This window comes from Colossoma macropomum, unplaced genomic scaffold (assembly GCF_904425465.1).
Source record: "Colossoma macropomum unplaced genomic scaffold, Colossoma_macropomum, whole genome shotgun sequence".
NCBI classification, from domain to species: Eukaryota; Metazoa; Chordata; class Actinopteri; order Characiformes; family Serrasalmidae; genus Colossoma; species Colossoma macropomum.
In genome coordinates this window covers 23,663,047-23,675,154 of record NW_023494809.1, presented here as the reverse complement: position 1 = coordinate 23,675,154, position 12,108 = coordinate 23,663,047, and the positions used below count along the sequence as shown (strand labels likewise).

The following is a 12,108-nucleotide window of genomic DNA, read 5'->3' as shown; positions in this document are numbered from 1 at the left end:
AATCAGTAATAGCTCTAATAGCTCAATTGGAATAGAGTATGTCCATGTAAACACCTCAATCAGAATAGACTAGTCCGATTGAGGCCATTTAGAATACAATTTCTATCCAACTGATAGAAGAAACAGAAGAGTAATAATCCTGTAAGTGCCTCTATCCGATTACATTCCCAATCAGAACGTTTAAGCACGTTCTATGCATGTGCGTTAGCTTCATAGTGAAAGTTTATAATGTTCAACATTATATATGCGGGAGCAGAAACTGGTCTGTAGAGGAGACAAAGTTTATGCTCTGATCTTTAAAAGACGGCGGTGGGACGGGCGTCCAGCTTATGTGTCTCAGAACACGACGTCTTCCTCTCGCCCTTCTTTAATAAGGACATGTGAAGCACGTTTTCCTGAGTCTGACATCATTTTAAAGTAATTAAAAACACAAGCACTGCTCACTGCTGCTTGTCTCACTCTGACTGGACTCATCTGATGCTTGTTGTCATGGTAACGTCTACACTAAGTGGTTTTCCATGCATGCACGTAATTTTGGGTCGGATTACTTGTAGTGTGCACGTAAACTGAGATTAGTTGATCAGATTGTTGAGCAAAGTGAGCATATAAGCAAAATCTTTGCATGTAAACACAGCCAGTCAGGGCTCTGTGCAGGCCATCGAAGTTCCTCCACACCAGACTTGCCAAACCATGTTTTTATGGACGTTGCTTCGTGCACAGGAGCACAATCATGCTGGAACAGAAAAGGGTCTGCCCCTGTTTCACGACGTTAGAAGCATATGACTAAATTGTCTAAAAATATGTCTAAAATGTCTTTTTTTGCTGTAGCATTAACATTAACCTTCACTGGAACTATGGGCATAGTGGTCTTAGACTTGTGTGCAGTTGCTCAGACAAGGAAACCCATTTCCTGAAGCTCCCGAGACACTGTCATTGTGCTGATGGTCACTCCAGCGGCAGTTTTGAACTCTGTAGAGAAGGTGCAATGGAAGATGAGGATTTTTACGTGCTACAGCACTTGTTGGTTTAGCTCTTTGAGTTTGCATGGTCTACCGTTTTGTAGCTGAGCTGTTGTTGCTCCTGGATGCTACTTCACAATAAAAACATTCACAAGGCAGGGCAGAAATTTCACAAACTGACTTGTGGAAAAGGTGCCATCCTGTGACAGTGTCACATTTAAAGTCCATTACAGTCCATTTGAAAAGCCAGTGTTGTCTCTAGAGATTGCATGGCTATGTACTTGATTTCATGAACAAGTTAGCAATGAGTGTACCTGAATCACCTTAACTAAAATTAGGAGGGCTGTCCACATACTTCTGGCCACACTGTTTAAGTCACAGTGAGAGCTAGCCTCCAGTGTTACAACTCCCTCCCAAAGTAAACAATGAGAGAAATCTTCATTTCTACAAACATTATTCAACACAGCTCAGTAAGTTTTTTTAATGCACAGATTATTTAAAAACATACTATAGACATCATGCATATAAAAAAGCAAACAAAATTATGGTAAAAAATAAAATGGAAAGCTATGTGGTAAAAATTAAAACGGAAGCTCACCTAGTTCAAACAAGAAGCTTGTCTGGTGTCTATTACAATTAACCACTCAGTAACCATTAGCTCCTCTTAGGGGATAAGCTGTAACCTTTGCACTCATGCTACTTTTGGCTGAATTGTTTGCAAACGTTAGGTGCTCACAACAAAGTTTACATTTTCATTTGTAGCAGAGATGGGTAGGTTGTCTGTATAGAATTAATAACTATCAATGTTGCTCAAACACTTTGTTTAGCTAGAGCCAAAATGTGTTGGACTGTGCTCTGCTCTCCCCTAGTCCTTGTGTAATAATTTCCATGGGATCACGCTCTGCCCAGCTGATTGGCACTGCACTAATAATGTAATATGGTGAGCACAGGCATTTGTTTACATGAATATAAAATAAAAATAATCAGCACCCAGCATAGTACAATGTCACTTCTGGAAACTGCATAGCTTTTAACTTTTATGTCTGAAATTGTAAATAACATATTTTGTCTGACAAGTGGGGTGGGCCAACATCAGGAGGCTACAGTTTACACTAATTTGCAGTTAATACATGAAACTAGGGGAACAAAGTACACCTACACATAGATTATCATACTGTCATTATATCTAAGGCTTTATGCATCAATATTAAACCACAGTAACAAACAATAATATTAACAGGAATAATTATGCCATATATTTTTGACACATTCAGTATAGAGATTTAGATAGTTTCATTGCCTATTGCAATGCTGTTTTTCTCTCTCTAGAGTGTCACAGACATTCTTAGTCTGATCTGCATTCTGTAATAATTATTTTAGCAAAATATCTCAATAATTATAGATGTGATAATAATTAAGCAGAGGGGAAAAAGGGACAGACAATAATAACAGGTTTCATGTGTCTTTCTTTTTGTAACTAAATGAAATAACTTTTCTAACTAACTGAAACAACGATCTATTTTGCGCTTAATTAGTGTTGACAGTGTAGTATCACTAATATGGGAAAATCATTTTCAAAACCATCCAATCTGTTATATGAGCTATGTACTTTTTGCGGGATCCATCCTGTGACCACCCAAAATTTCAAAAAGTAGGAGGTATTAGCAAGTGATTAGGAGATGCAGTTGCAGTGAACAACTTGGTTGTAGCTTCAGTGGCTCCCAGACTTTGATGGTTCTGCCTTTGTGCTTCACAGCACTCTCAGTGAGTGTCTGGTTGGAATTCTTCACCACACAAAGAATCAACCATTGATGTGCTAAAAGTGTTTTCCTCTGAAACAAATATTTTCTTTAACATTTTATGAAGTAACCAAAGATATTTAAAGCTCACACTAAAGTTCACCAATGAATAAATGGTAAAAGTGTCTCAATACTTTCTGAGGCCACTGTAGATTTAATTTCCAAATATTTAAAGACAACAAACTGAATGTGTGCTCTCCACACAAGACATGTTAAAAGTAACCCTCTCTTTGTCGTTACCAACTTTTTTCCAGGCCCTAAAAGTGGAAAAAATGGCAATAAAGCAATAAAACACAAGAGGCTGTGTGTAACAACAATAGCCTCAACAGACTGTGTGTTACACTGATAAGCAATGAGAGGCAGTGTGATACTAGGATAAGCCACAAGAGGCTATTTTACGAAAAGCCACAAGAGGCTATGTGATACAAGGACAAGGCACGAGAGACTGTGTGGTACAATGACAAGCTATAGGGGCTGTGTGTTACAACGAAAAGCCACGAGAGACTGTGTATAAAAAGAATATGCCATGAGAGACTGTGTTACATTAATAAGCTACGAGAGGCTGTGTGATACAATGATAAGCCACAAAAGGCTATATGTTACAATGATAAGCTACTATATGTTACAATGATAAGCTACTACAGGCTGTGTGTTACCCTGACAAGCAATGAGAGGCTGTGTTTTACAACGCAAAACCATAATAGGTTGTGTGTTACTATGATAAGCCACGAGAGGCTGTGTGTTACAATGATAAGCCGTGTGAGACTGTGTGTTACATTGATAAGCCATGAGAGGCTGTGCGTTACAGCAATAAGCTACGAGATGCTGTGTGTTACACTTCTCAGCAATATGAGGCTGTGTTACATTAATAAGCCACGAGAGGCTGTGTCTCACAATGAGGCTGTAAGTTACAGTGATTTACAGTGATTTTCCCTGAACAGCACAATAGTCTTTAATAACTTAATGCATATATATAGCATACTATTGCTGTATATATATATATATATATATATATGTAGCAAAGCTACTGTTAGCTTAACATTCATTACGATTTACAGCACAAAAAACAAAAGCACAATGTATAGGTAAAGTCTAAATCACTCACGGTCAGTTGTGGTGTATTCTTGGTGGTCCAGTATACCAGATTCCTGCAAGGATCTGATGCACGAGTCCACAAGCTCCAGCCCAGTGTTCAGTTCATCCTCTATGTCTTTCTGTCCATCTGTGGGGCAAGCAGAGATGAGGGAGGGAGGATCAGCCAATCTCGCTAAACAAACAGGTCAGACTGAGACGCTGGACAACACCTCACCAAACAGTGTTTGTTGACCTAGAGTCCACGCTGGCCTGAATAGACAGTTGTGTCAGCTAGGGGTAGGTGATGTGATGATATATGATTATCTGAGCATAAACAAAGTCACTCAGAGGGATTTGATGCAAAATGGAAACTTAAGATTTATTTATTTTTTTTTTTACAACGGTGATGGAAACTGGGGCTGTGATATGACCAGTGAACCTACACATGTCGTCTGAGATTTTATATGTAATGTTGATAATAATAGTGTTAAATCTGAAAAAAAAAGAAATCCACTGCCAAAATGAAAAGCATTTCTTAAAAAAAGGCCAAAACTCGATCCTAAAACTATCTTAAAACAATGTCTCAGTGGTCAGGTTCATAATCATTTAATGGAAAAGCTTTCTGTAATGTGGCTTTTAGAGAAATGAAACTCTTTGGTTCCTATCAACACCACAGTGTCCAATTTGTCAGTCTCTAGAACGGCGCACTTCAAATCACACTTTTTGGAATGATGATGTTCACATCTCACCATTTAATTATGCAGAAACACTGGAAGAAATTCCCCTTTAAAGAAAATTGTGTTGACTGCATTTTTCATTAAAAAGAGATTTTGATAGGCTTTTAGATGCTGTAGTTGTCTCAACCTTCACCTTATGGTCAGGATATCAAATTTGAATCCAGTCAATACCAGGAGTTCAAAAGAACTGACCTTGTTTACCTGCATGCAGCGCTGTGGAGTACATTAAATATTCAATAAAAAGCTGCCGTACTCACTAGGGGATGGGGGGGAAAAATTGATTCACAAATGTAAAAAATCGATTTTCTAAATTTTAAAGTTAATTTTAACGTAATGTTGACAGAACGCAAAAGGCGGAACTTAGAAGTGCGGAAGTGCAGCGCCCGGACAGTCTGTGGCGGCACATAAAGACACAACTGGATGAGCGAGAAATCCGACCGGCACCCTCTACTTTAAAAGCAAGGTTAGGTCAGGAGTCACAGGACAAATATTAAGAAGAACAATTTTGTCCTTTCAACAAAAATCAAACCACCTTGAGAGCGATAACATTTTATGTCCAATATGTCTCAGTATGTGCTGATGTCCTAGTACAGGCTAAAAAATATAAACAAAAACGCAGATTTACTTTGCTCTGCTTTAAGCTTTGGCTATAAGTTCAACTTCAGAAAACTTCTCCTCAAAAGTAGATCAGTTTCTTGTAAAATATCTCTCAACATTTAACTGTTTTACGAAGCTAAGGTCGCTTCTTACTCTCCAGTTTCTTGTTTGAATTTTCCCGTTCCACCTTAAATTCTGCCTGAGGTGCCAGAATGTAAGTGCGGAACCATTTAAGGTGGAATGAAAAATTTGGAAGAGAAGCTGACTTCATCTTCACAACTATTAAGTGTTTGACAGTCTCCCATTGCAGATTTAACGTTCCAGGAAACCAACTGTGGTGCTTATAAATGCAAATAAGTCCATTCGTCTCCAAATGTTCGTCTTAAATCTCTCTCTTTGCCTTTCCGTTAGCTACTAGCTAGGCAAGACTGGCAGTCTGCATGCCAGTTCTCAGTCATTGAGAACATGGGCTTTCGCGCAATGTCACACACTTTGGAGCCGAGATCCAGTGTCTCGTCTTGAAGATATTTTACTGACACAGCGATGCCCCCCACCCCCCCACATCAAGACCAAAACCAAAGTTACGAAATAAAAAAAAATATAAAAGAAAACAGGTAGGACAGCTGTAACGTGCTGCGTGGACAGCTATTGCCACTGGATCTTATTTCACCGGAATAGCGCATTTTATCACAGATGAATGGCAGGCTGTGTTTCATGTGCTCCAAACAAGAGCAGTGAATGAGAGCCTTCCAGTTCACTTGCCACATCTCTTCCATTTGATTTATTAACAAGAGATATTGAAAGTAAATTCATTACGGATCATTACAAATACTTTGCTTTAAAAGTACCAAGTCCTCAAACTGAGAAAACAGAAATCCTGTATAGAAAACAAAGATCATCAAGATGCATCGATAATCGTTTCGTAATCGCATTGCAGCCTCCGAATCGTAATCGAATCGAATCATGAGGTGCCTAAAGATTCCCACTCCCTAGTACTCACTAATTTCTTAAATGTGACACTTCTGCTGCATCGTGTCTGTTCCAATTCATTAAACCTTAGAAAAATGTATCACTATATGCATAAAGTATCATGATATTGTTACAATATCACTGACCCTATTAGCATAGCATTAGCATAAATGTCTAAAAAATAACAGTGCCAAAAAGGGTTCTTTAAAGCCACAGAAGAACCACTTTTGATTTACTAAAGAACCTTTCAATGGTTGGCTCTTTTCGTAAATGTGACGTGTGAGAGAGAAGAAATCTTTCTAGAGGTTTTATGAGGGCTCTGAACAAATTCAACAGTACATTCAAGCAAAAAATTATTAAGAATCCTTTGTCTTTAAAGGGACATTTTGGCCAATATGGAAAATTTTATCATCATCAATTCGCCAGTTGTATCACGTCTACTCGCTTCTTACAGCAGTGCCGCAGTGGTCTTGTCGGGCCTAAAAGCCTCTCTTCTGAGCCCAAGGCCTGTGGACAGAGATGGATTCATCTAGCGTGTTCTAATACTGTTACCTTAAGACCTAACTGCAGTATAGCTTCTTCTAACAAAATAAGAAAAATGTCTAAGTATAAAAGAGCAAAGTAAAATAAAAAACTTCAGTCGCTGAGTTCTTGTGGAAGGAAGGAAAAGGCCTTCTTCTTTATTGAGCTTGAATGGCAAGATGGTTCCCGGACAACCACAATGCAAAGAACATCTCAAAAACACCCATTTTCATATCCTGTTTGGGGTGATGAAGTAATTGCCCCTCCTTTTCTATAAAATTCTATACCATCTTCGTTCCCATCATTTCCAAACCTTACATTTCCTTGGGAACAGTTACACTTTCACTTGGGAACCCTTATTTCCAAAAAAACACAAGATATGTTTCTTAAAAATATCTCATTTTAGCTGTACCAGGATGTTCCACTCTCCCAATGACATTAGTTTTGACTGGTCGCATTGTAAATTCACCTGTTCTTATCTCAAGGACGGCTCCTCTTGCTCACACAGCAAATTCTCACAAGCTTCTGGAGGCCCCCTTTACTAAAAGGGGCACGCTGTGTCCAAGTTCTCATGCAAGTTAAGGCCTTACAGTGTGAAGATTACTGTTCTTTGGTTAATAACCACTACTTGTTAGATCTATCAAAGATAAAGATTATTTATTCAAAACATCCGTCATTTCCCTCCTTTCATGGTTTAGGAAACCATGACCCCATATTCAACTCACTTTCCATAAATAATGTTGGATATAATGCTGTAAATATTATTAGTAGAGTTGATACATAAACAGGAACTAATTGTACTTATAGGTCAAACTAAACTTAAAGTCATTCTTATGGGATAAACTTAGACCATAAAGATTAGTGTCTGATATTCACTACAAGCCCAAATCAGAATTAAATTGAATCTACATACAATTGTCAAAATTCAGTTCTCATGACGTTATGCAATGAATAACCCAGTTGAACGACTCAATTAAATGATTAGCACCAGCATATGCAATGAATAACTTGATTAAATGATTAGTAATATCTACTACTCATACCTATGAATGATTAACGAATGATTACGAATGTGTACAATTACTATGATTAATAAATGAGTACAATTAAATGTAAATGATTAAATGTCCACAAGTGATTAAATGTGGATAATTAAATGTTTACCCATCATATAATTAAATGTTTACCCATCAGTCTCCAGAGAGATTTTCTGGCTTAAAGAACAGAAAAAAATACTCATCTGATGAGGCATATTGAAGGTGGCAGTAAATTCTGAAAGCGCTTTGGGGTGGAAACTTAGGGGTGGGATGTTTGAAATTAGGCGGCTAAATATTCCTACAATCTCAAAAAAAAAAATGGTTCTCAAGGGTGTAAAAATGGTTACATATGAAACCATAAACACTCAAAGAACCTTTCGCTTGAATAAAGGGTTCTTCGCATCATAAAAGGGTTCTTCAGATATATGGAGAATGTGCTGTAGATGGTTCTATATAAACCTTTTTGAAAAGCGTTCTATATAGCACAAAAAAGGGATCTTCTATTGTTACAAGCTTGTATAATAACAAAAGCAGAACCCTTTTTGGAGGTATACAGAACCCTTTTCAAAAGGGTTTATATAGAACCATCTACAGCACATTCTCCATTAATCTGAAGAACCCTTTTATGATGCAAAGAAAGCTTTAATCAAGCAAAGGGTTTATAGAACCAAGAGTGTTCAAAGTTCTATATAGATCCATTTTCTTTACTAAGGAACCCTTAAAGAACTTTTTTAAAGTGTATAACAAAAAAAATCATGACAGCCAACTGAGGTTAGTGCTGTATCACTAATGCTTGCTAGCAGCACAGATGTATATTATTAGCTTATAGGTCAGTGGCTAGCAGTCATGCTTTGTTGAGAGTCACTGGGATTCCTAATGACTGTGTAGTGCACGCTGGGTACTGTAGTGAGAGGGCACTGGATAAAAACATGAAAATGACACAAAAACCGCAAATGCTGAGGGATTCAATATAGCACTACAGCACGCTGCATAACACCACAAATATGATTAAATGCTAGTTCCAGGCCGGCATGTGCCTTTAAGAATGTAGCTGCCCATGTTATGGCTGAGCGCTGACCCCTGACACCTTGTGGGGAGTGTGGTTTAAGTAGAGCAGGGGATAAAACCCTAACCAAGCTCTTTAAGACAACAAGATTATCTTCTTAACTGGAACGTCAACTAGAGCTAAATACTGGCATCAAGCTACAGCTGGCACAGACAGTACCAAGGCCCTGAAAGAATGACTACGAAGCAAAGAACACTCGGTACTAGACGTGAAGGTGGAGAGAGAGAGAGAGAGAGAGAGAGAGAGAGAGAGAGAGAGAGTTTGAAGAGCGAGAGTTTAGAGTAGTGGGCTAAACTACACTGAAATCTAAAGTTAAAATGTAATTAAAAACTTTAGAAACTGTTCACCTTCACTATTTTCAGCAGGTATTTTTTAAATCCTATTCTGTTGTATCCAGCCAGTGGGATTTCAGACACTAAAACATTTTTTGCCTTTTATGTCTCCACTTTTTTCCACAGGCATAATTACTCTTAATTGCTGTTGATTACTACTTTGTATAGAACGTTTCTTAAGGTTAAGGGCGTTTTAATGGCTTGAAGGTTGCCCGAAAGTTTCATAAGTCTGGAATTTTTTTATTTGCTGCTGCGCTGCCCTGTTAATATTCACCTGTCAGACCCCTGAAATGTCACATTATCAATCATAAGCAGCGTTTAATATGTTTCAAATTAAACCCACTCACTTCCTGAAGGGGAAGCCGCCCCCCACCCCGCAGGATGAGAGAGGCTTTACTCGCATTACAAATAATTTTTATGATATAATTACTGTGTGATGTGCCTGCTATCATAGCTGATAGGTGAAGGCGTTTGATGCATTTAGGAGAAAAGTAGTTTGTAATGTCTAAGTGAAAAAGGTGACGCAGCTTGAAGGATATGAATGAAGAGTGAAAGAATGGATTAAAAAAGTGACTAAAAAAATTACCTTCAGTGTTCCAGCGAAGATGTTCATCTGCTGAACTGTAAGAAACAAAAAGAGAATTGATAGGTAAGTAATAATAATAATAATAATAATAATAATAAACTACCATTTAGAAGTTTGAAATTACTTGTCATTCATTTTCCATTTTTATTAAAATGTATTCAACACAAACTAGACACCAAATGTATTTAATATTTCAAGAACAACAAGAAGTTTTTTCCATTATAAATAACACAATAATCAACAATCTAAAACACCCTTGGCAAAATACAGGTTTTGTTGATTTTCAAAGTGAAAATAATTAACACGTCTTCTACAGAGAGCACACTTAATTGTGGCATTTCTCTGCATTCTTCAGTCACAATTTTTATTTATTTGCAAAAAATAATTAGAAAATAATAACTAAAATAATAATTTCTTGATACATTATCTGCCTCCAAATTCGATCACCATTTTTCAAACATGAATAACTCTGGATGCTGATTTTATTATCATTTAATTCTCAGTGCTGTAGACTGAGATGTCTAAACTTTTTGTCTAATCATAATAATTATCTTAAAATTGTGTGTGGTGGGAATAAGGGTAAAAAATAATAAATGAAGCACTACACATATAAAGAAGGTAGGTAGGATTCAATGAATTTATGAGTGCATAAAATTTACTGGTAGTTTTTCCTGTAATGAATGTTAGGCCTATATTTCCTTGTTAAAACTATTTTAAAACATTAACAAATATATTAATAACATTTCTATCCAAAAAACAAAATTTTCATTATAATACATTTAGTATCTCGAAAATTACCTTTACAGGAGAAAGGAAAACCATTCTCATTTTTTTATGTTAATTAATGTAATGAAAATTTTTCCAAGTGTGTTTGGAACATTTCAATTAGTCCAGTCATCATGAAATTATTACAAAATGTATAGGACGGCTGCTGTGTTCAAATGATGCAGAAAAAATAAAAAAATAGGGAAAGAAAAGATCACTGTGGGCATATGTAACATTTGTTATTTTTTGCAGCTTTCTATAAATTATTTACAATTTATGGAGTTGCATAGTGGTTTCTATCATGGTAGTATCATTATATGCAGGTATATGCAACAAATTTGCCTTTATGTGACTGAAAACTGTGATTCCAAACTTTTGCATGGGAGTATATGCACCGTTGTATGCAAAACTTTGTGCACCCCTGGTCAAATGATTTTCTAAGTGTAAATAAGTTATCACACCCCCTACAGAGACACTTCTGCACATTTTAACACACAACTGCACTTTATTTGCTGTATTAAACACATTGGGAAACATAAAATGTGGCATGTTTTATATACATATTTTTCCCAACCTGTTAAACTCAGCGAACAAATATAAATTGTGAACTAAAATGATCAGAAAAATGCCATATTTAAGTGTGTCCTCTATAGATAATGTGTACACTAACTTTCACTCACAAAATCAACAAAACCTGTCATTTGACAAGGGTGCTTTTGTGTATGACTGTATGTTGGTTAGCTTTGAGGTTCTATAACCCTGAACCCTGATTTGGGCTGATTTGCTTTCACAGTGCACAAATTACTCAAGCCACAAAAAATATGATTTCACTTGAAACGCTGAATGGTCCATGTGTGAAAACACCCACAGTCTCTTACTGTACATATTCTACTACAGTGCCTCTGTGTAAAGGGCAATACAAAGCTGGAGTTCAGAGAGAAATCAATGTCACGGCCCAGGTTAGCTAAACAGAAGAAAGTGTATCACACTGGAGGGGCTTCACTCTCCGCTTTACAGCTCCGTTCTATAACACACCACAAACAATGCAGGAAAGCTTACAGCAGGGTTGCAAAATTGAGCACACCCCTACCGGCCATGCTGTGTGTCCACAGACAGGCCGCGTGTATGGTATAGATGAGAGCGCAGGTAGGGTGTGTAAACACAGCTTAACCAAAGGAGAACAAATGGCCCCGCTGGCCGCTGCAGAGTATTGGATTTCCAGGGTCATGATCAATGGTGGTGGAGCGGGACAGGGGCCATGGATCATGCCGATGGAGAGCTTTCGGGATAGCCTGAGGGGGTCAACAAAATCACATGAGCCGCTGCACGGAGGCTGCAGGCTCAGTGTGCTATCACATGTAGCGTGAGTCAGTCTGCAGGCTTGCTCAGCTTGACAAACGGCGGATGGAAAATTGCAGAGTCGTAGCATGTGTTAGCGGGCTGAGCTGTTACCCCTCCTTACAAAAGCCTATTTATCACCTGTGAGCTCAGGAGAGCCGTGCTGCTGCTGCGTCACTGAAGAACTGACTGTGTGTTTGTGTTTGTATTAATGCACTTTCAGGACAAAAATGTTAAGACTTCTGGAGTATAAAATGCATTGATCAGTTTTGGAACGTTAGAATTGATTATAATCAATTATATTAATCTTAAATAAAGTATATGCCT

At 37.6% G+C, this 12,108-nt stretch overlaps 1 protein-coding gene across 1 annotated transcript in view; it reads right to left on the bottom strand.

The window, feature by feature from the left end:
• Positions 1-12,108, bottom strand: part of ctnnd2a (catenin (cadherin-associated protein), delta 2a) — a 547,011-nt gene that overhangs the window by 281,080 nt on the left and 253,823 nt on the right. The window contains exons 4-5 of the mRNA XM_036558377.1: positions 9,679-9,713; positions 3,864-3,980 (exon numbers count right to left, since the gene is read on the bottom strand). Coding sequence (XP_036414270.1) covers positions 3,864-3,980; positions 9,679-9,713 — 152 coding nt within the window. The remainder of the gene's footprint in view (positions 1-3,863; positions 3,981-9,678; positions 9,714-12,108) is intronic.